The sequence below is a fragment of the Barbus barbus genome, assembly GCF_936440315.1.
Source record: "Barbus barbus genome assembly, chromosome: 35".
Lineage (NCBI taxonomy): Eukaryota > Metazoa > Chordata > Actinopteri > Cypriniformes > Cyprinidae > Barbus > Barbus barbus.
The window spans coordinates 1,781,486-1,805,087 of record NC_136763.1 but is presented as its reverse complement, the minus strand read 5'-3'; the positions used below and the strand labels follow the sequence as shown (position 1 = coordinate 1,805,087).

The window sequence follows — 23,602 nt, the reverse complement described above, 5'->3', positions numbered from 1 at the left end:
GTTTTATTGCCGGTGTTATTGTGTTATGTGTTAACTGGGTACATGAGCGTTCACATGTTTACCTGAATTTCCGGCAGATGTTGAACTGTGACAGATTCGTCACATGCCATATTCCACGCGGCTCATAGTACACTTATAAAAATCAACCTTGACGAGGGAAAAATGCTTGTTCTTTTAATGTTTTGTGATTGCAGGGATTGTTTATGCCAGTGGACTCCAGGAATCTTCATCCTGGATTTATGCCTGATCTGAAATTATTTCATTTTTTGCCTAAATCACTTAAATGCCAGAACTCAATAATTAGAACCAATTTGATCTAATATTGCAGTTTGTTAGAATCATAATCAATTAAATTAACAGAATTTGGTTTGTTTATATATTAATAGTGTCTATTGTACATTAGGTGCTTGAATTTGAATGTTGTGAATCAGATGTCTTTTATTGGACTTTTTCTATTTTATTTGTCTTTTGTCTGAGTTCATGATTCCTGCTTTTATTCTCCATCCTACAGTCTGGTCTCTCGCCAGAAAACAGTAGAAAACACATATTCAACAGTGTAAGCCAAACACTTTAATATGTGTGAAGCGTCCATGACTGTGATTGACGCGATTCAAAATATATATTGATTGACAGCACTAAAAAAAAAGTAATTAATTTACACCTTAAGACGACACATATGATGAACAGTAACTCATGAATCTGTTGTAGGATATCTTCATATTTAAGGAGAGAACTACAGTTTCCAAAAACAGACATCACTTGTTATGATTTAAGGGTGTAAAATTTAGCAGAGACGCTCTGACATGATCCTACCGATATCAGACACTACTACATTATCCCTAGCAATCATTTTGATCAAACAATTAAATGTCTGTTGTCTGCCGCTATCCCCAACAATGCCAAAATCAAACCTACGCTCTTGATTAAGATCACATTCTCCATTTCAAATTAGCAAAATGCAAAAGTATATTATTCTATAAATTATTAAAAGACATTGATAATTTAACATATTTAAGATCAAATTCTCCATTTCAAATGCATCAGATTCAAATTTACATCATGCAAAGGTAAATTATTTAAATATAGCCTATTGATAATCACAATGTCTTCCAAATGGCTTTATTTATTTTATTTTATTTTTTAAAATATGATTTGGGCCTGCTCTTAAAATTCAGCTTTTGAAATGAAAACAGATTAATGTTAAAACATCAGACTGAAAAAAAGACATTATTCTATTTCTATTGTTTTGTATTATTTTTATTATCCATATATAAAAAGTAAATAATTTAGCCATTAATGAATTATATTATTCAACTTAGTTATAGTTTGCTGCTCTGACGAAACAAGCTGCAATTAAAAACATTGCATGTCTCTTCATCACAATCCCTGACTGAACTGATTAAAAACTCACAGAGAACGTCGACAGATCCGAACAAGGAAACGCAGAGACGTCAGCATTAAACCAGCAGTGAATCACCATCAATAACCTCAACATCAACACCTGGATGAATCTTTAAAGAACAGATGACAAGCCGCTGCATAATCAGAAATCATTCATATCATATCCAGTGCAATAATGAATGACACAAAATAAAACTCACGCAGACACAGAAGTGGAAAACTCAGGTTTGGTTTATCTAGAGCAAATTCAACACAGGTGAGCGTGAACAAAACCAGGTCATATATACAGCCGCAGTGTCAAATAAATATAGATATTAAACATAAGCATGCGCAGCATGTGAAGCTCTACGTCTCAATCTACCGCCATTAGCAAAGCGTTAATGCAAAACTTCAGTTAACCAACTTCATCCAGTTAACTAGGGGTTTAATCAATGATCCCAGTTGCTCTTGTCAAACTGAATTAAAGATTCAAGCAGGTCTGTATGTAGTGCCCTAGAAAGTATTACAAATATCATATTGATTCTCTTAGCTTCACATTTAATGAAGTGAACAGTAGTGGTGTCTGTGTAGTGAAAGACTGAATCAGTTCTTCAGCTCGGTGTGAATCGATTGCCTGCATGCAGAGTCCAGAAACCTTTCAAACATATGATCTTTTTTAATCTAAATGAATCATCACTAGAAGGATTGTAGATGATTCACTCCACAAAAACACCTTTCTTGTGTGGAATGTTCTTTGGGATTTCTAACAAGACTGAATAACGTGACTTTCTTTTCATAAACCGCCTTTAAAATCAAAGCGGAGAAAGGAAAAACAACTGAAATCTGAAGTTAAGCGTCCAGCAAAAGCACAGAGTGATTCATTTAAGCACCAAGATTTAAAACCAGGTACAAAGACTAACAGAGCACTTTAAACGGCACAAACAGGCGCAAATCTTCCTAAACCACAACAACTGGGTTAAAACAGCAATTTAACTAGTAAACATCCAATTTGGATTCTTTTTAGTTACAATTATCGCTCTAAAAAGTTTAGAATTCCGCTTTTACCTTAATTTATATCATAAATTTAGTGTGTGTAAGTGAATCTTTAATGTAATGATTCAGTTTTGTTTTAGATCATTTCTGAGGATGATTTTAATACTTTCTCACTGAATCGCAAATTATCAATTTGTATATTTTGTACACAAAAAAACGATCAATGTGGTCCTTAAATCACAAAAAGAGACACATTTATCATAAATCTCCATGTTAGTGTTAAAATAATCATGATTCTTCTTAGTGGTGCTGGAATGTGAGATTCTGAACTAAATTTGCGCTAATATTCATCGTTCTTACAGTCAAAAGCTCTTCGCCTGTTGGCCGGAAATAAAACAAATGCTGTACAAATACAATCTCGGTTCTTGCATATCCTTAAATGCCCAAAAATGAATCTCGTCACTACAAGAGCATCCTAGAGAACTTGAGGCAGCAGCGATAAAGATGTAAAAAGGGTGTTACATTCACTAAAGCGAGGTAAGACCACTCCTGATTGGCTGATTGGACAGAACATTACATGTGCTTTGAATATGAGGACGATAAATGCCACAGCAACGGTAAAAGAGCAATAAAAACAGTTTCTCTTACACACAGAGGCACGACTGCTGCGCACACACACACACACACACACAGTATGTTGGACAAACACAGACGATCACAAACCTCAGCGGGCTCTGGTTGAATGGTGTAAGTGTTTGCATCTGTTCAGTGAATCACGTGCCCTTTAACGAAGCGAATGCGCATGTGCAGCTAGAGATCTACTCGCTAATGTGCAAAATCATGGGAGAGCGCTTGAGGAGGCATGGAGGAGTGCTTCAGCTGTGAGACGAGACGTCTGAAGAACTGCTGCTGTTGCTGGTGGTGGTTTGAGCTCGCTTGATGTACAGATTCAGCAGCTTCATCTGTAGAGAGAAAATCAGACAAAGCTGCCTAAATAGACAGTATTATACGGGATCACAGGTGCACTGCTGAAAACTCTCAAAATAAAAACAAAGGAACATTACAGGGTTAATATATAGTTAACTAAAACTAAAACCGTAACATCATTTTCTATACTTGAAATAACATTACAAGAAATAAAAACAATTCATTTATTCAGCTAGTTGCCAAGGCAACATCTAATTTTTTTTAAAAGTGCTAAAATAACTAAAACTAAATAAAATAACATGAAAACTTTAGACATATTTAAAAAACTCAAACTAAAAAGGACAACAAAATTACTAAAACTGTAAAAAGTGAAATTAAAATAAAAACAAAAATTAAAGCCATTACAGTATAACAGTAATGCTAAAATAACACTGGAACATTATGCTGCTTTCTAAGGCAAAATAAAATAAAAAACATACATGACATATACATTACCATTTAAAAGTTTGAGGTTAAAAAATCATATTCCACACTTTTTACCACTAGTGGAATTATTGAAGGGAAGTAAATGGAATCCCAGAATGCACTGCAACAAGCTACCATAGAAATAATATCTGACCTTGCTGCCGGTCAGCTGCTGTAGATGAGGCTTCAGATCTTCACCGATGACAGAATAAATGGCCACCAAACAAAACACACTGGCCTTGCGTACACTGCTCTCTGTGTTATCATAACCCTGAAACACACACACACACACACACACGTTCATCTCACTGTTATCATCGGTGTGAGAGTACACAGGTGTGTGTGCACGTGAGTGTGTGTGCGCGTGAGTGTGTGTGTATGCGAGCGAGTGTGTGTGTGTGAGTGTGTGTGTTTTTGTGACATATGAGGACACAAATTTGTATAATGACATGGATATGACAGGTATTACAAAGAGAAGGTGATTTATGAGGACATTTCCCCATATCCCAAAAGGCTTATAAATCATACAGAATGAGATTTTTGAGAAAGTAAAAATGCCTGTAGTTTCCTGTGAGGGGTAGGTTTAGGTGTAGGGTTGGTGTAGGACGATAGCAAATAGGGTTTGTACAGTATAAAAACCATTACGCCTATGGGATGAACCCACAATTCACAAAAACAAACGTGTGTGTGTGTGTGTGTGTGTACCTGTAAGAGTCCCGGGATGATGTCGGGCAGGAGTGGAATCAGGGAATCCTGGGGAATGCGCTCGATTACTTTGGTCTGCATTTTAATGGCGGCGAGGTTGATGGGATAGTCGGCCGTCTGGATGATGGGACACAGGACTTTGATGCACTGCTCTGAGTGGATGGATCCGGCCAGCGTGGACGCCGTTTCTTCTGCCGCCCGCACCACCTGTGGAGACACGACCGTCAGACAAACAGCACAGAAGAAACACCTGCTTCCTCCACTGACGTTAAAGAGGAAATGATTGATTTTAGAGCAATGCTTCTCAACTTTTTTGACTCGAAGGCCCTACATCGTCCACAGCAATATTTCAAGGCCACCATGTAGACTAATACATTTCTGTAAATACTAATTATTGTTTTCAAAGTTTTTCATTTATATAAAACATATTTCAGGGTTATTACAGTTAGCAAAAACTAAAATCATAAAAAAAGCAAAACGTTTAATATAATATAATAAAATATAGTAATTATTTTATTTCAGCAATGCCAAGTCAACATTTCTCATTTTGATTAAGTTTAAATTTATATACTAAAATATCAGAAACTAAAACTGAAATACAAATGAATAAAAGTTACATAGTCATATGAAAAAAACTAAAACCTTAAAAAATGGTATTCAAAACTAGTCAATGATACTAAAATAAAAATTAAAATAAAAACAATTTAATTTCAGGATGTCAGAAGTTTTAAGAGCTGAATGTTCTTCAGGTACTATAACAGTTTTTGTGAATATTTTGATTTTGAATTTAATTTAATTTAATTTTAGTTAAAGTTTTAGTTTTAGCATTTTATTCGTTTTAATAAAGTTTTATTTATTTATTTTAGTTTTAGTAATTTTAGTATTTCAACTTGAACTAAATAAAAAAGAGAAATGCCTTGCCAGTTAATTGAAATAAAATAAGTTTAAGTGTTTTCTTTTAGTTCATGATAATAATCCTGAATGAAGCTTCCTCATACATCGTAAATATGAAACCTGGTTATGATATATATATATACACATATATATATATTTTAATTAAAATATAATAATATATATATATATATATATATATATATATATATATATATATATATATATATATATATATTTTTTTTTATTTATTTATATATATATATATATATATATATATATATATATTTTTTTTTTTTTTTTTTTTTTTTTTTTTTATGTATTTTTAGTTTCAGTTTATTAGGTATGTTACGTTACACTAACCAAAAATAAGAAATAATGACTTGCAACTAACTGAAATAAAATGTATATTTTCAAATTTTATTTCTGTTTAGTTTGTAATACTATAATACTATAATAGGCTTCCTCATATTTCATCTATGGGAATCCTGGTTCTTTAGAGACAAAAACAGACACTGAAGGGAGAATAAAAACCAGAAATATCTTGACGTTTAGTAGTTGCAGCTTGTTTTAGTGCTTGTTTTGTCTCATCTTGAAGCCCTGGTGGAGAAGTGCTGTTTTAGGGGCGGTGTGGCACACCTCTTTGTGACAGTCTTTATGGGCCTCCAGGGTTTTCATGATGGTGAGTTCTGCGTAGTTCTTGAAGCGTGCCGGTTGACTGCGCATGATCTCCTTCAGGACGCGCAGAGCCAGCGCTCTGATGGTGTGCTGCGGACAGACACAACCGTTCTTTAGCTGCATCTGTGCTGTTTTTAATTGTTGGACCATGTGCAGTCAGATTTTTGATTATCAAGTACAGTTTATGAGTGTGTCTCTCACGTCTTTGTCTCCCAGCGTCTCCAGCAGCAGCAGCAGCATGGTTTTGAAATGCTCTTCCCACACGGCCAGACTGTCGTCACGCGTGACCTTTAACAGCTCCAGCAGAGCGGCCCGCCTCTCCTCCACGCGCTCGCTGTGATTGGACAGCTCCTTCAGCAGATCACCAACCATCTCCAGGTGCTGCCCAGGTCCTGACCAATCACAGTCAGCAACATTAAACACACAGTCTGAACATTTATGCACCCAATCACATCTGTATGAATCACTAAAGCATAATGGAATCATACTCAGAACTCAGAAAAGGCTTTTAATATTCAGTGACCATTAACTTTTCAGCAGCCTTATATTTTAACCTGTCCTTAAAAAGTATTTATAGAAAACCTTTAATAATACTTTTTAAAGCCTGAACTAAACCTGAACTGTTTTGAAATGTTCATACATTATCGATGGCAGGGTTTTTTTCTCTTTTTTTCGCACATTAAAAAATAAATACGACCTCACGTTGTGTCAATCATGTTTACACACTGCCTCCGAAACTTTTGACCGTCATAAAAAATTCAGATCAGGTTCGATTTTCTGTGTTTTCGCATCCGTTGCAAGCATTTTTGCTAGGAGAGGATGACGAATACGAAAAAAACAAACAAAAAAACATACGAAAATTTCGGAGTCAGTATGCAAGGACCTTAACACTAAACTAAAACTGTTAAAAATTAGTTTACAAAAAAAAATAAAAAAAATGTTTTAGTAAACTTATTTTATTTCAACTTTCAACATCTCATTTTTGTTTAGTTTAACTTGCAGTACTAAAATAACTGAAACTAAACAAATAATAAATAAATACTATATAGGCGTTAAAAAATTAAAAAATAACAAAAACACAACAAAATGACAAAGAATTTAACTAAAATGAAAACAGAAAATAATAAATAAATTAAATAAATAAATAAACCTAAATAGTAATATTTAAAACAAAACAAAAAAAAAATCATAAAAACAGCACAACAAAATTAATAGAAATATTAAACTAAATTTAAAATGCAAACAAAATAAATAAAAACCTAAATAGTAATATCGAATATGAGTAACACTGAAAACTCTATCTTTATCTAAAATTAAAATGAAAACTGAAAATTTAAAAAGAAAATCTAATTCAAAATATTAACAAACTCGATAATAGTATACCAGTGATGCTAAAATAAGACTTATCTATGGAGATGTTTATTTATAGAAGCTGACTTTTGCTCTTTCCAAACCTCCTCGTACCTGCAGAAAAACCTTTCGGATGCAGGATTTTGTTTTCTCCGCAGTCCTGTGGACGACCTGTAAGAGAAACCCAAGACGTTGGCCTGTTTCTGTGAATATCAGGAAGTGATTATTCTGTTGATGTGTTTGTTGATGTACCTTCTCGGATGTGCTCCACGTCGTCAAACACAGCGAGCGCTCCTTTTTCGTCGGTGCTGATGGAGTCGCTGTAGTTGTAAGGGTTGTAGTCGCGAGCCCACGGGCCGCTGAACGATCGAGGGGACGGTGTGTTTAATAATGACGTCTTGTTGTCCAGCGCTGTCCGGCCTCCTTCCATCACACCAGCGGTCAGACGAGGATCCACACCGGACGACGCCAGACCGGTCTGAAAGAGAAACCTGCTTGTTTAGCTTCAACCTTGTGACTGACTATAACATCTATTAATCAGAAAAATTAAAACATCATTTATATCCATCCTGGTTATATACATCGATTTAAGATTTCTTCTCTAGCTCCAAAACGCCTTAAAACTCATTTCTTTAGGGTAGCTTTTACTTGAATTTTTATATTAATTTTATATTTTTATATTTTTAAGTGTTTTGAATGCATGTTTTCTTATTTTATAATTTGTATATGGTGTATTTTATTTGTTTAATGAAGCACTTTGAGAAGTAACACTTAAAGGCGCTATAGAAAATAAAGGTCATTATTATTATTATACTGTGTGTATATATACATATATATAATCAGTTTGAGGGCAGAAAGAAGTCAGGAAGGCAGCATTTATTTAATCAGAAATTATTTCAATTTAAAATAACTGTTTTTTATGTGAATATCTGTTAAAGTGTAATTTATTTCTGTGATGTAGCGCTGAATTTTCAGCATCATTTCTCCAGTCTTCAGTGTCACATGATCTTCAGAAATCATAATAATATACTGATTTACTGCTCAACAAACATTTCTGATTATTATCAATGTTGAAAACACTTGAGCTGCCCAAAATTTTTGTGGAAACTGTGATACATTTTATTTTTCAGGATTCTTTGATAAATAGAAATTTATAAAGAACTGCATTTATTTTAAATGGAAAACTTTCCTAACATTGTCAATGTCTTTACTGTCACTTTTGATCAATTTAATGCATCCTTGCTGAATAAAAGTATTAATAAAAATAAAAAAACTTTCAGAATATTAATCTGATATCTATTAAAATGCAAACAATCTGACCATTTGAAAAAAGCAATTATATTAAATGTGCTATTTTCATATGGTCAGGTTGTTTACATTTTGAAAGTTGCTGGGATTATTGTTGATCACAGGCTACAAGTTGCTAAATATTTAGCATTTTGAGGCCTCAATCTTCTATTTCAAGTGAAAATATGAAAAGCTTTGCAGCTTAAAAAATTCATGCAGACCTTGTTTGATTAGCACTGATCAACCACCCTGAAGCAGCATCTTGAAGACAGTCTTGAAGGTGGCGGTACTCACCGTATCTTCCCTCTTGCCGTCACGTTTGATGGGCTCGAGTATGTCTTCCTGACTGCGGAAACTGAAGCTCTGGATGGCTTCGGTTACACCTCTCAACGAGCTGAAGATCTCCTCTGAGTTCATGTTCTCGGTGTCGCACTCCAGCATACTGCACACACACACACACACACACGCACACACACACACACACACACACGCACACACACACACACACAGAGTGAGGCGTGACTCCATATGCATTGACTTTAATATACAACACAAGGCAGACAGACACACAGATGTGATGAATGCATCAACTGCTCAGCTGCAAAGTCAAAGTGACACAAAAAAAATCAGATGGATGAGAGACAGAAAGACGTCACAAAAGTGACAGAAATGTGGGACACAGACTCTCACGCTGGAACAAATATGAGATTGAAGTTTGATCAAAATATAAGGTTTGCACATTTGCTAAAATTTGTAAGATTGTTAAAACACCTTCAAGGCAAGACACTACAGGTTAACAGTGAAAAATTATACTTTTCCCAGATGATTATTCACAGCACATTAAGACAGTTGTTGTGTTTGCAGAAATCTAATTAAATCTGTACTAATTTGCATACATTTCCAGAACATTAATCTGAACTTTGGTAAAGACAGATTCAAAATTGGTTTTGATTTTGTTGACATATAAAAGATTTTGGATTTCTCTTTTTATCACTCCATAAAACAGAAAATACTGTCAACAAACAGAAATAAAAAACACCACTTTTTATGAAAAATGTTCAAAAACCAGGTGAATGACATATGAACAAACCCCTCAGTAAAAACCTTCAGAATATAGACAGGAATAAAGATTTGGTGTAAGTGCAGCTGAAGTGATGGAGAAAACTTTTAAAGATATGTATTATAACTGAAATCTATAGACGCAAATACTAGTTTAATACAATAAAAACTTAAAGAATTAGTTCACTAATGAACTTCAATTAGTTCATTAGTGCTACGTTTCTGGACCTGGGAACATTTCAGTTGTGTTGCTGTCTATGCAGGCTCAGAGATCTCTCAGATTTCATCAAAAATATCTTAATTTGTGTTCTGAAGATGAACGAAGGTCTTACGAGTTTGGAAAGACATGAGGGTGAGTAATTAATGACAGAATTTTCATTTTTGGGTGAACTAACCCTTTGAATGTGCATTTTGGATGTTTTCTTTTCTCTAGTCTGAAATAAGACATGTTATGGAAGCAAAATAGCCTGGAATCACTGGGTTTGCCTGTAGTGTTTTGCCTTAAAAGGAATATTCCGGGTCCATTTAAACCCAAAACATTCCTTTAAATGTCATGTATAGACGTTGATTGATTAGACTACCAATGAAAAAACAATAATTGTGCAGAAGCTTCCTGCTCTTATGTGTTAGCATCCTGACACCTGGGCCGAGGTGTGTTACCTGGGCGAATACGCCCTCCGATAGGCCCGGAGAGAGGGGGTGGCAGGGCCGGGGTGGGGAGGAGGGAGGTTAGAGGAAGACTTTGAGCTCCGGCCCCACAAACGACTGAGCCGAGAGGAAGAGGAGGATGAAGAGAGAGCAAGGAGGTGTAGAAACAAAGGAGAGGAAGAGAGGAAGAAAAGAGGAAACAGTGAAAGATGCTAGTTCTCTAACTACCGTATCCTGACCAAACACGACGTCATCAAACAAATATCTCACGTCTTGCAAGTTTAAGTGAGTTTCGGTCCAAAACAGCTGTGAGCACAAATAGGCCTAGATTCTGTTTTTATGCATAGTGCTGGGAAACTCCGCCCACAATGAAACCTGATTGGTCCACAAGTCTGTATATTAAACGGTATATGTTATTATCGCTAAATAAAAATAAAATAAGCATAAAATAAAATATTTCAGCTAACTGCCACGCCAATATTTCTAATTTTCATTTAGTTTAAGAACTAAAAACTTAATAAAAACTATACAGACATATTAAAAAAATAATAAAAATTACAAAAAAACCACAACAAAATCACTAAAACTTCACAAAGTAAAAATGAAACAGATAATCTAAAAATAAAATTTAATTCAAAATATAAAAAAAAAAAATACATAAAAATAAAATTTAATTCAAAATATAAAAAAAAAACCTACAACAGTACGGTATATCAGTGATACTAAAATAACACTGATTCTGAATGGTTGAGATTGTGTCACTTCAGGCAGCATTTTGAAGCATATAAACAGATAAAGTTAAAGAATAATTCCTAAAAATAATTATTAAATGAAATAACAAATGAGTTTTTGAAGAAATTACAGTCACTGTTGTTGCTCATTTCAGCCAAAAAAGCACAAAATGTTATTATTTAACAAGATTTACTGTATTAGGAACAACTGTTAAATTACATTTTCCTTTCAATAACAAAAAAGTGGAAAAACGACTGACAAATTTTACATTTACAATCTGCAACATAAGATGCAACACCCTTTGAAATGCCAATATTTAATGTTATTTCATGATGTGCATTTAGTGTAGAAGCTTTTTGTTAGTTCATGCAGAAACGAAAAACATCCTAAAAAACAAATCTAAATAGCATCAACATCTATTTGCCTTCAGAGAGTTTGAAAATGAGTGAAACACGACTGTTCAATCATTTTGGTTATTAAACTAAAGCGTGTAAAACAGCGTTCAAGGATGGGTTACTGATGAGGACAGAATCACTAGAGCAAATGTTTGTCTTTTGGAGCAAAAGACCATTAGAAAGCCTATGACTCGAGTTATGACCAGGACCAGATCAAATCTGCATTTTTGCTGTCAGTTTGTGTTGTATTTACATGAATATTGTAATTAGATTAAATTAAACATGATTGAATGTGTTAAATTTAGCCGAGAATATGATATTCTTAATATAAAATAATATTGTTTAAAAATCTATAATCAATGTTTAAATTATTTAATTAAAATATTTGTAAAAATATTTAAGACATATTTTAGGTGATGTGTAGCAGGGTTATTACTGTTAAAATAACCCTGAAATAATAATAATAATAAAAATAATAAAAAACTTATTTTATTTCATTCTCTTTTACTTTACACTTTAAATTTAGTTTATATAATATCTGAAATTAAATAAACAAAAACTAATAAATACTATATAGACATTAAAAAAAAACAGCCAAATTAACTTTAACTAAAATTAAAATTAAAACAATACACATAAAAATATTAATTAAAAAATAACACTGAAAAGTAGCTGAGAATATTATATTCTTAATATAATTATAATATAATCATTATTTTTATTACATAATAACAATAATATTCATAATAATACATTATTATTATTTTATTTTTTAAATAAATAAACTAAAATATTTAATATTTTTTAATTTATTTAAATAAATATTCTTGGTGATGAGTGGATAATTCTACAGCGTTTTCTCAGATTCCATCTAGTCCTGCTCATGTCCCACAGCTGCACAGATGTTGTTTTGAGGGGATGTACCTGGGTGACAGTCCCCCGTGAGAGCCGTTGGTGGGTGAGGTCAGCGGGCTGCTGCGGGTCACCGGGGGTCGTGGAGGGATGCGTCCCACACTGCTGCTGCCGCTGGGAGACGCCTGAGACTGAACAAACGACACAGACGTGTGAGCGAGCAGCACACCGTAACATTCAGTGACAGACAGGAGCATGTTTAGCGTTTTGGGGGCCCCCCTGGTAGAAATCACGTTCCAGGGCATGGCCGTAACCAAGTTTTGACCAGGTCTGGGAATTGTGCTATAATAACACCTGCAAATACAACCCATTATATACATACAAACTTTAAAAGAGAGACTTTGCCTAGTGCTCTTATGAATGTTTTAGCATGACTTTGTGAAAGGTTAACTACTAAAAGTGAATGAAATAGCAAATTCTTTATGGACAGTGTCTGCATATTTGGCAACGTACTTGTTCTGCAGATCTCTGTACTAGTTATGATGCTACTGTTTTACCATTTCTTACAGATAATATCATGATGATCATTGCGTTTGTCTTACCGAATGTGGTATCCTTTTCCTGTGCTTTCTAAGCTTTTTTAAAAACAGTTATTACTGTCAGTTTTTAATGCCGGCGATGCAGTGTTGCCAGGTATTGCTGTGGTAACAAACAAAAGCCCCCAAAAATAAAATAAACTGAAATAAGTTCTAATCATTTATATAAAGATATCGCTAACCCTAAACTGCAACTTTATTAACTTCTTAAAAAGTATAATTATTTGGGGAAAAAACAAGTCTACAGACGCTTATAATAACTGGATCTGGCAACACGGAGGCCATGCCTTCATTCACAACTCTCTCTCAACTCTCTCTCTCATTTTCACACCACGGACACCGAACAATCAACACAAACCATCTAAATTGAATTGTACATGCAGACACCCATCGGAGGTTAAATGGCTAATTAGAAATTAGAAAGAAACTAGAAATTGCATGGTTTGCGTGGTGCCTAAGCATAGCGAGATCAGCGTGTGTACCACTGCAGACGCGTTGCTGCTGTTCTTCAGATGGTTGTGCAGGAGTTTAGTGGCTCCGTCCTGGAAGGTTTTGGGCAGAGCGCCTAACAGCATGGTGAACTCTGGGGTGTTCAGCTCAAACAGGGCGATCAGAACCATCTGAGCAGCCTGGAAACACACAACCAGCACAAAAAACACTAATGAGACGCCTTTAACTGGCAGTATGAGACTTTGTCACTTCACAACAGGAAGAGAAAATGATGTCTCACACTGTCCCTGATTAGGGTGCAAATAAAAGAGTCTTTGATACACATCCCAATGGACCTTAGTGCAGAGTAGACGTCCTGTTGAATCTGAAGTGAATGCATAAAGACTGTGAGGGACAGATATTTAGATTGTAAGGTCATAGGTCACATCTCATTTATTTTTTCCACATTTTTTGTCCGCTGGAAATATTTAAACCGGTGTTATTTTTAGTATTATTTATATGAACATTTGCAAAAACCGATGACTCCATTTTTTTTTCATTGTGCATTTCAATTAATCTCAATCAAACTGTAGTTGGGTTATTTTGATTAAGTAAAAATAATAAAAAAATACAATTAACTAACACAATAAAACCCAATAAAAACATGATAACATAATAAAAAACATGATTTAAAAAAGTGTTATGTTTTTGCAAATAAACTCTTCTGTTATAATTTTATTAACATTTTAAATTAGATTTTATTTTATATCATCAGTTTTATGTTTAGTAATGTTATGTAATGTTTTTTAAATAATACTTTTTTCAATTTTATTAGTTTACATTTGAGTCATTTTGTTATGCTATTTCTTATCAGTTTGTGTTTTTGAAATAATACTATTTGGGTTTAATTTATTTTATTTATTTGCAGTTAAAATTGTACAAATTTTATGTCATGTAATTTTGATTAGTAATTGCTTTTTAAATAATAATATTTGAGATTAATTTATTTGTATTTATATTTAATTAAATTTTTAGTAATTATGTAAAAGATTATGTAATTTATTCGTTTTTTTAAATAGCATTATAAAGGTTTTATGTTTATTTTCAGTGTAATTTTTAATAATTCTGTTTGTAATATTTAATAGTTTTTGTTTTTAAATAATACTATTTTTTTCAGTTAAATCTGAGTAATTCATGTAATTTTAGTTAGTTTTTTTTCAGTAATATAATTTATGTTTAATTTGTTTTTATTCATTTCCAGTTAAAAGATTAGTAATTTTGTTATGTCTTTTTTTTTGTTATTAGTTTTTGTGTTTTAAAATAATACTATTTAGATTTAATTTATTTTTATTTATCTCCAGTTAAATTTTAGCAATTTTGTTAAGTCATTTTTGTTTTTTTTAAGTAATACATTTATGATATATATATATATATATTTTTCCAGCTTAGCAATTTTATGTCCATTTTTTTTTAAGTAACACTATTTAGGTTTTTATTTGTGAATGGACTAAACATCTGTCCCTCACATCCCTGTTTTTTTTTTTTTAATTCATGCCAAAATAAATACATCATCTGCACTGCCGAAGGTCAAAGGTCATTCAAGAGCTTCAGATAAAGGTGTTAGTGGCTCAGAAATGAGGAAAGACGGTCATCAGCTGCCATGCTGAAACATCATCACACATCAGATCAAACCCCTCCAGACATCAGCAGTGTTAGACAAGCCCAGCGTGACCTCCACAGGCAGTCAGGAGGTCAAAGGTCAAGGGTCACTACCTGCTTACATCTCTCCTCCAGGTTACTCTCCCCCGGCAGGGAGGCCACAGTGGAGCTCCTGCCCGACGCCTCCTCGTTCAGCCAGATATGAAGCGTCTGAGACACACCACAGCTCACTTTGACAAACCTGACTTCAGCCGGAGCCTCAGCGAACAGAAGAGGAAAAACACACTGACCTTCCTGACGTCTGAGCTCTTCGGCTCTGTGGTCCACGTGATGATTCGAGAGACGGCTAACCGCGTCTCGCTGGAGTTCACGAAGTCTGACGGATCCATCTGTCTAGCCAAAGACTCGATGTACTTCAGGATGGCCACCTTCACCTGCTCACACACACACACACACACACAGGCACGCACACACACACACACACACACAGACACAGAAACACACACACACACACAGAAACACACACACACACACACACAGAAACACACACACACACACACACACACAGAAACACACACACACACACACACACAGAAACACACACACACACACACACACACACACACAGAAACACACACACACACACACACATTCACACACACACGTTGGTTTTTATGTTTTATGGGATCATTCCACAGGCGTAATGTTTTTTCTACTGTACAAACTGTATTTTCTATCCCCATACCCTAACCCTACACCTAAACCTGCCCCTCACACTAAACTACAGCCATTTTTACATTTTTAATAAAACACTGTTTAGTATTTTCTTAAAGCTATTTTAATTATGAGGACTTAGGAAATGTCTTCATAATCAACAGAAATGATTCAAAGACATTCAAATGGTTTGATAAAACTACAATCAGGGTTATTATAGTTAACTAGGAATAAAACATTTGAAAATAAACGGTACATGAAATAAAATATAAAAATGTATTATATTTCAGTTCGTTTCCAAGGCAACATTTCTCATTATTCTCTTTATATTTAGTTTAACATGACGTACTAAAAACTAAAACTCAAATAAAAATTAATAAAAAACTATACAGAAAAAATACAAAAACATAATTACTAAAACATTAACTAAAATTACAATGAACACAGAAAATATAAATGTAAAAAATATTTAAATATTGATTAAAAACATTAATAGAAACAAAATATTAATAAAAACTATAATAGTACTTCAGTGATGCCATATAACACCGTTTACAATAAAGTTGATTTCTAACCACTTATTATTCTTAGTTAATAATAATTTCAACATCTAATACATTATTACAGTTAAAAGTATTTGTTAATATTTATTGGGTCTGAGCAACATGAACTAATAATGAACATTTTTTTTTTATTTAACAATAATAAGCATTAATAGATACTGTAACAAATAAATTGCTCACTGTTAGTTAAAATTAGCAAATGCTTTAATGTGTTAACAATGGTGTTTAAAAGTTTAATGGCAATCATACGAAATGTATAAACCAGACATTCAGCAAGGAAGCTGATTTATTATAAATAATAATATTTCAATTATTTTCCATAGCATTTATATTTTATTTTATTTTAAATTGTATTGTTATTATTATTTCAAATATTATTTTTTTGGGACGCTGGTTATGAGCTCAATTGAAGCAGAGCAGGAAAACGTTGGGAAATGAGAAAAAGTCTGGACCAACCTTGAGGTTTGGGGTCTGAGTCTGATCCACGATAAACCGCATCAGGATATTGAACTGCTGATCGTACGGAAAAGAGTCCCTGCGAAAACCAGGACGGAAAGCACAAAATAAATATCGACTACAGGACAAAAATACAGAAATACAGTTCACTGCTGAACACTCTTATAGAGCAAACTAGGGGTGTGCGATATATAGCGTTTACGATAATGTCGTAGTTGTTCACTGTAAAAATAAATTCCGTAAAATTTACGGTAAAAAACGGCAGCTGTGGTTGCCAGAATTTTACAGTAAAAAATACGGTAGCAAAGTTTTAGGTTTTACGGTTTTAACATAAATCTACAGTTAAATACCGTAATTTCATGAACTGATGTAATGTTAATATATCAACCTATTAAAGTACCTTTGTAATACACTGATAACCACCAATAGCAGGTGGTGATGAGAAAAGCAGGGAATACTGGGAATGTCAATTTACGGTTATTCACTGTAAATTATACGTTTTTTCACTTCCAAAAACGTTATACTACCGTAAAATCACTTGTAAAATTCATGGTCATTTTTAGTGTAGTTTTAACAATGTGCGATTTTACATTATCGAGTATTTTTTTTAAAACATTCAAAACAAGAGAATCTTTCACTGCATGATTCTGTCTATTAAAATGCATTACAGAAAATGTATATATTTATATAATTTCATATAGTTTATCAATTTAACACAAAAAGTGCAGTTTCTTCTCGAAAAATTACCAGGATTACAAATGTGATAGATTTTTTTTACAACAGTTCAATTAAGAAGTAGTTAATTAAGAGACTTAGACAACATATTTCCTGTTTTTGCGCTATTTCCACAACAAAAATAATGGTGTTTTGTTCCTGAATGATTCAGTTCAATCGCAACGGCTTGCTGCCACCTACTGGTGGTTTTAATTTCACATTTAAAGAATCTTTTATTATTTCAATAATGTCAAATATCAGTATTCAATGTTTTATGTTTAAAATATCAACACATTGTTTATGCATTTGTAACTGCAGGTTAAATGCATTCATCATGTAAACACCACTTGAGATGCAGCTTCTGTGTTTCCTCTGCATTGCAAAGATTCATTTGATTGATATTGATATCATTTGCTTGGTAACAACCAAAATGTCTTCTTATTCTAATTGACTGATTAAATGTAAGAATTTGACTCAAAAGATAACGGACGCTTTTGGAAAAAATGACTTTATAAAGGTAAAAATGCCCATAAAATGTAAAAATCGGTTTAAAGTTATTGGAAAAGATTAATTTCTATGCATGTGACCACCACACAGAATATGAGGAATATCACAAACTTTAGGAGTCAGCTGTCCATGGCAGTCCTTAAAGGGATATTTCACCCCAAAATGAAAATTCTGTCATTAATTACTCACCCTCATGTCGTTCCAAACCCATAAGACCTTCGTTCATCTTCAGAACACAAATTAAGATATTTATGATGAAATCGGAGAGCTCTCCATAGATGGCAACACAACTGAAATGTTCCCAGGTCCAGAAACGTAGTAAATACATTGGTAAAACAGTCCATGTGACATCAGTGGCTCAACTTCAGTTTTGTGACGCTACGAGAATACTTTTTTTTTTGCGCCAAAGAAAAGAAAAATAACAATTTACTCAACCATTCTTCTCCCCCGAGTTACGTCGTCCACCTTTTTAGAGAGTATCACAGCGCATGTGCACGCTTTCCCCCTGAACGTAAACAACGCTGATTACGTCAAAGGCGTTCTTAGGTACTCTCCAATTATGCATCTAATTATGGTTATCGATAAAATCACAGAAAATATCCAGATATTATTTGTGTTGATATCGCACACCCCTAGTGCAAGCTGAGCTGTTTCAGACCTGGTGACGTCGAGGGCCCGCTGAACTTTGGCCTGAACGGAGCCCAGAAGATCGGCCCCCATTTTCTTCAGCAGCTGCGTGAGCAGAATGAAGAGCCAGTCCTGAAGATCCTCTCGGTGCAACGTGATGAAGTCCACCAGCGTCTCCAGGAACATGCTGAACACCTGACAAACACACAGGGAGATGTGTTTTAGTATCACACTCACACACAACTTCATCTGAACGCAATGTTTTAATTGTTAGTTCATGTCAGTCTTTGGCCGCTGCATCTTTTCGAACGCAACAGCACATTCTGTATGAACCAGAATAAAATTAATTAATTGATATTTAATTCATTGAAATAAAAAATTATTTCAGGTATTTTATTAGTGCAGTCAAACGATTAATCGCATCCAAAATAAGAGTTTTTGTTCACATAATATATGTATGTACTGTGTTTATTTATTATGTATATAAATATTATATATACATATTATATATGTACATACAGTATGTATTTTGAAAATATTTACATATATTTACATGTATATATTTATATTCCAATAATTTATATGTATATATTTTTAATATATAAACATAAAACTTTTTCCTTAAAATTAGAAATAATTTACAATAAGTACTGAAATAATTCAAAATTAAACATGAAATAAAAAATATGATTTTTTTTACATTTAATTACATTCTAATTTTCAATTTTATAGAGATCTAAACACATATATATACATATATACTGTACACACACATACACGGCTAGTATAATTTATATTCAAATTCATCTTTAACTTTTAAGAAAGTCAAAAATATAACAAAATATACAAATAATATAATATAATAACCGTTATAAACTTTATTATTATAACATTATTTTATTTCAGCAAGTCAACAAGGCAATATTTTCATTTAGCTTTACATGATGTATTAAAATATGTAATAAAACGTTTTAAAAAAATTAATAAAAATGACAATAACACAGCAACATTACTAAAACTTGAACCAAAATAAAAACTAGAAATAAATAAATAAATAAAATTAAAAACCGAAAATACAAAAATAAAACCTATTAAAATAGATTTAAAAAAACTATAATAGTATCTCAAAGGTACTAAAATAACACTCGTGTGAGCGGCCCCAAGTTTTTAAAATGTATTTATATGCCAAGATTTTCAGGTTTGAAACACTTACTCTCTGATGCATCGGCCCAAAGCAACACCAGAACATAAAACAGAACAAAAGTCATCATTAGAAGTCAAAACAAACATAAACATCATTTAATGAAACGGTGAATGAATGAATGAAAATGATGAAAGGTCACCTTGCTGTGAGGATCTGCAAACATCCGGGTGAAGATCTCACACAGTCTCTTCAGCTCCACACGACTGAAACACACAGACATCACATCAGTCCAGATTCATACTTCACTTTCTAAGCAAAAAATCAAAATCGAAAAACTGCAAATGGGATTATCATCAGAAATAAATAAAAAAAGCACTTCTAAAGTGATATTTAATGTCAAACTAAATGATACTAAATTTATATATACATTGAAATTATCAAACTAAATAATTAAAAAGGTGTAGAGGGGAAGTCGTGGCCTAATGGTTAGAGAGTCGGACTCGTAATCCAAAGGTTGCGGGTTCGAGTCCCCGGCCGGCAGGGATTGTAGGTGGGGGGAGTGAATGTCCAGCGCTCTCTCCACCCTCAATACCACGACTGAGGTGCCCTTGAGCAAGACACCGAACCCCCAACTGCTCCCCGGGCGCTGCAGCATAAATGCTGCCCACTGCTCCGTGTGCGCGTGTGTGTGCGTGTGCGCGTGTGCGTGTGTTCACTGCTGTGTGTGTGTGTGTTCACTGCTGTGTGTGTGCACGTTGGATGGGTTAAATGCAGAGCACAAATTCCGAGTATGGGTCACCATACTTGGCTGAATGTCACTTCACTAGAGATATAGAAATTTTATTAAAATTAAAATATTGTTTTTTTTCCTGTTCTTAGTAACCAGTGTAGTTAATGCCGCATTGTACCTGAGGACTCTTAGTAATTTATTTATTAATAAAAAAAATTAGTAAAATTAAAACTATTTATATTTGTATAAAATTTCAATAATCAAACTAAATAATTAAAAAGGTGCGCAGATATAGAGATGTGGACTGATATTAGTAATTAAATTTTTTTATAATTAAGTATAAAATATATATAATTATTATTTTTATATTTGAGTGTAGTAGATGCCGAATGCACCTGAAGACTCTTCATACATTTGGTTTAATAACATTAAAAGAATACAGATTACTAAAATGTAAATTATCAAACTAAATAATTAAGAAGGTCCACAGATATAAATATTTTGGCTGATGTTAGTCATTTATTTTCTTAAAATTATTATAATTTTTTTTTTTATTAAATCTAATGAAATATTACACGAAATATATCAAATTATTAGTGCTGTCAAACGATTAATCGCGATTAATCGCATCCAAAATAAAAGTTTTTGTTTACATCATATATGTATGTGTACTGTGCTTATTTATTATGTGCATATAAATACACACACATACAGTATATATTTTGAACATATTTACATGCATATGCATGTATATGCATTTATATTATACTGTATATAATATATAAACATAACATATATATACACATGCATGTGTGTGTATTTATATATAATTAATAAATATACACAGTACATATTCATATATATTATGTACACAAAAACTTTTATTTTGGATGCGATTAATCGTTTGACAGCACTAAAATGTATTATTATTATTATTATTATTAAAAAATCTGTTAGTAAGCGGTGTAGTTGATGGCGTCTGTACCTGAGCACTCTTTGGCTCTTCAGCAGGTTCTGGAGTCCCAGCAGCCCCTCTTTCCTCTCGGACCAGTTGGAGCTGGCACAGTGGTTCAGGATCTCGGCCACGTCCTCCGTCTGACGCAGGTAATGCGGGGCGGCGCCGTTACGCGAGCTGAAGGAGCACTCGGAGCAGGCGCTGGACGCGTCGCTGTTAGCGTCGTCATCTGAGTACACGCTGGGAGATTCATACCGCCGGCGCATCGGCCTCCGCTGCAGCACATAAACCACACACACGTCTGTCAAATATTACTCAGATTACGCCACGATGCATGCAGCTAAAACCTAAAGGAACTAACACTGATCACACACAAAAGAGGCATGCATGGAGGTTTTCGAACAATTACACTGTCAAAAGCTTTTGAACAGTAAGATTTTTAATGTTTTTTAAAAGAATTCTCTTCTGCTCACCAAGCCTGCATTTTGTATTTTTTTTTTGGGGGGGGGGGGGTGAAAATTAATACTTTTATTTAGCAAGGATGCTTTAAATTGATCAAAAGTGATGATAAAGTCATTTATAATGTTACAAAAGATTTCTATTTCAGATAAATGCTGTTCTTCTCACTTTTTATTCATCATAGAAACCTGAAAAAATTATACTCAGCTGTTTTCAACATAATAATAATACTAAATGTTTTTTGAGCAGCAAATTAGTATATTACAATAATTTCTGAGGGATCATGTGACTGGAGTAACGATGCTGAAAATATCACAGTTATATTTTAAAATATATTCAAATAGAAATCAGTTAGTTTAAATATAATTTTTTATAAGTTAATAAATAATATTACTAATTATTAAATTATTATTAATAGTGATAGTAAAGATGTTTATAATGTTACAAAAGATCGCTATTTCCAATAAATGCTGTTCTTTGAACTTTCTATTCATCTGTGAATCCTGAAAAATCAAATGTATCACAGTTTCCACACAAATACTGTTTTCAACATTAATAATAATAATAAGTTATTATTCTTGATTTAATATGCAGCAGATCGGTATATTAGAATGATTTCTGAAGATCATGTGGAGTTTTACTGTATTTGGTGAGCAGAAGAGACTTCATTCAAAAGCATAAAAACAAACGTTACCAACCCCAAACTTATGATCGCAAGCGAAAATATATTTATGTAATACATGTTTTTTAGAGAAAATTAAGACTTTTTTGCATTAGGACATTGCCAATTAAAAACATGTTGAAATATTCTCATCTCACTTTTTATACTATATTATATGTTTGTATGACATGCCACAAATATGATGGTATTATTAAAGAAATGATGGTGAAGATTTTGAGAGGGAAAACACTCAATCAGGTGTCCATAAATCAACTACCTTAGTCCTGGAGTCTCCTAAAAGCTGCAGGGTTTCCAGACAAACGCAGAGGGAAAGTAAAGACAAAGACATCAGGAATATGATGACGGATGATAATCAGACTGGAGATGGAGGACGTGATTCTCACCAGAGCGTCTGCCACGGCCGCCTCCACCTCTGTGCCTGTGTTCAAGATCCGCATGGCCTGATGGATGAGACCGAACCGATCTGACAGAGATGGAGACGGAGAGAGATCAGTAACCACACGCGACATCAATGTTCAGAATAACCAAACAGAGTCGCTGCATGCTTTTCATTCATCAGCATCACAGCACACAACCGCACAGACACAGACTGATCTGACTGAAAACATGCAAGACAACAATACAAAAAACTAATCAAGAAATTACAGAAAATGCAAGAAATTGAAGTCAAAACAACAGTAAAACTTTCAAAATAAAACACAAATATGCAACGGGCCCAACAGTCTGAAATAATGCTGAAAATGTATGATTCGAATTGAAATGAATAATGATTCAAATCTGGAAATAAACCAAGTTTTAGGATTTTGAATGAATGCATGAATTACATAAATACATAAAACTAATACGGAGCAAATGCATACATATTAAAATATTTAAATAACAATATTTAAGTAAAAATAAAAATGGTAAAACTATGGTACTTAAAAAAATTAAATGAAATAAAAAATAAAGAATTTTTTTATTCCTATTTTAGCTAAATAATTTCACATTTTTAATTAGCTTAAC

At 33.3% G+C, this 23,602-nt stretch overlaps 1 protein-coding gene across 2 annotated transcripts in view; it reads right to left on the bottom strand.

Annotated features, from left to right (window-relative positions):
- Positions 1-1,142: 1,142 nt before the first annotated feature.
- The window catches only part of LOC306855079 (CLIP-associating protein 1-B-like), a 68,233-nt gene continuing 45,773 nt past the window's right edge, over positions 1,143-23,602 (bottom strand). For both annotated transcript variants that reach the window (XM_079393519.1, XM_079393518.1), the window contains 17 exons: positions 22,981-23,060; positions 22,854-22,877; positions 21,487-21,731; positions 19,971-20,034; positions 18,659-18,822; positions 16,780-16,858; positions 15,337-15,480; positions 13,441-13,587; positions 12,435-12,553; positions 8,971-9,118; positions 7,642-7,867; positions 7,504-7,560; positions 6,241-6,431; positions 6,001-6,129; positions 4,471-4,677; positions 3,920-4,036; positions 1,143-3,335 (listed from right to left, as the gene is read on the bottom strand). In XM_079393519.1, the coding sequence (XP_079249645.1) occupies positions 3,249-3,335; positions 3,920-4,036; positions 4,471-4,677; positions 6,001-6,129; positions 6,241-6,431; positions 7,504-7,560; positions 7,642-7,867; positions 8,971-9,118; positions 12,435-12,553; positions 13,441-13,587; positions 15,337-15,480; positions 16,780-16,858; positions 18,659-18,822; positions 19,971-20,034; positions 21,487-21,731; positions 22,854-22,877; positions 22,981-23,060 (2,228 nt within the window). In that variant the 3' untranslated portion in view covers positions 1,143-3,248. The remainder of the gene's footprint in view (positions 3,336-3,919; positions 4,037-4,470; positions 4,678-6,000; positions 6,130-6,240; positions 6,432-7,503; positions 7,561-7,641; positions 7,868-8,970; positions 9,119-12,434; positions 12,554-13,440; positions 13,588-15,336; positions 15,481-16,779; positions 16,859-18,658; positions 18,823-19,970; positions 20,035-21,486; positions 21,732-22,853; positions 22,878-22,980; positions 23,061-23,602) is intronic.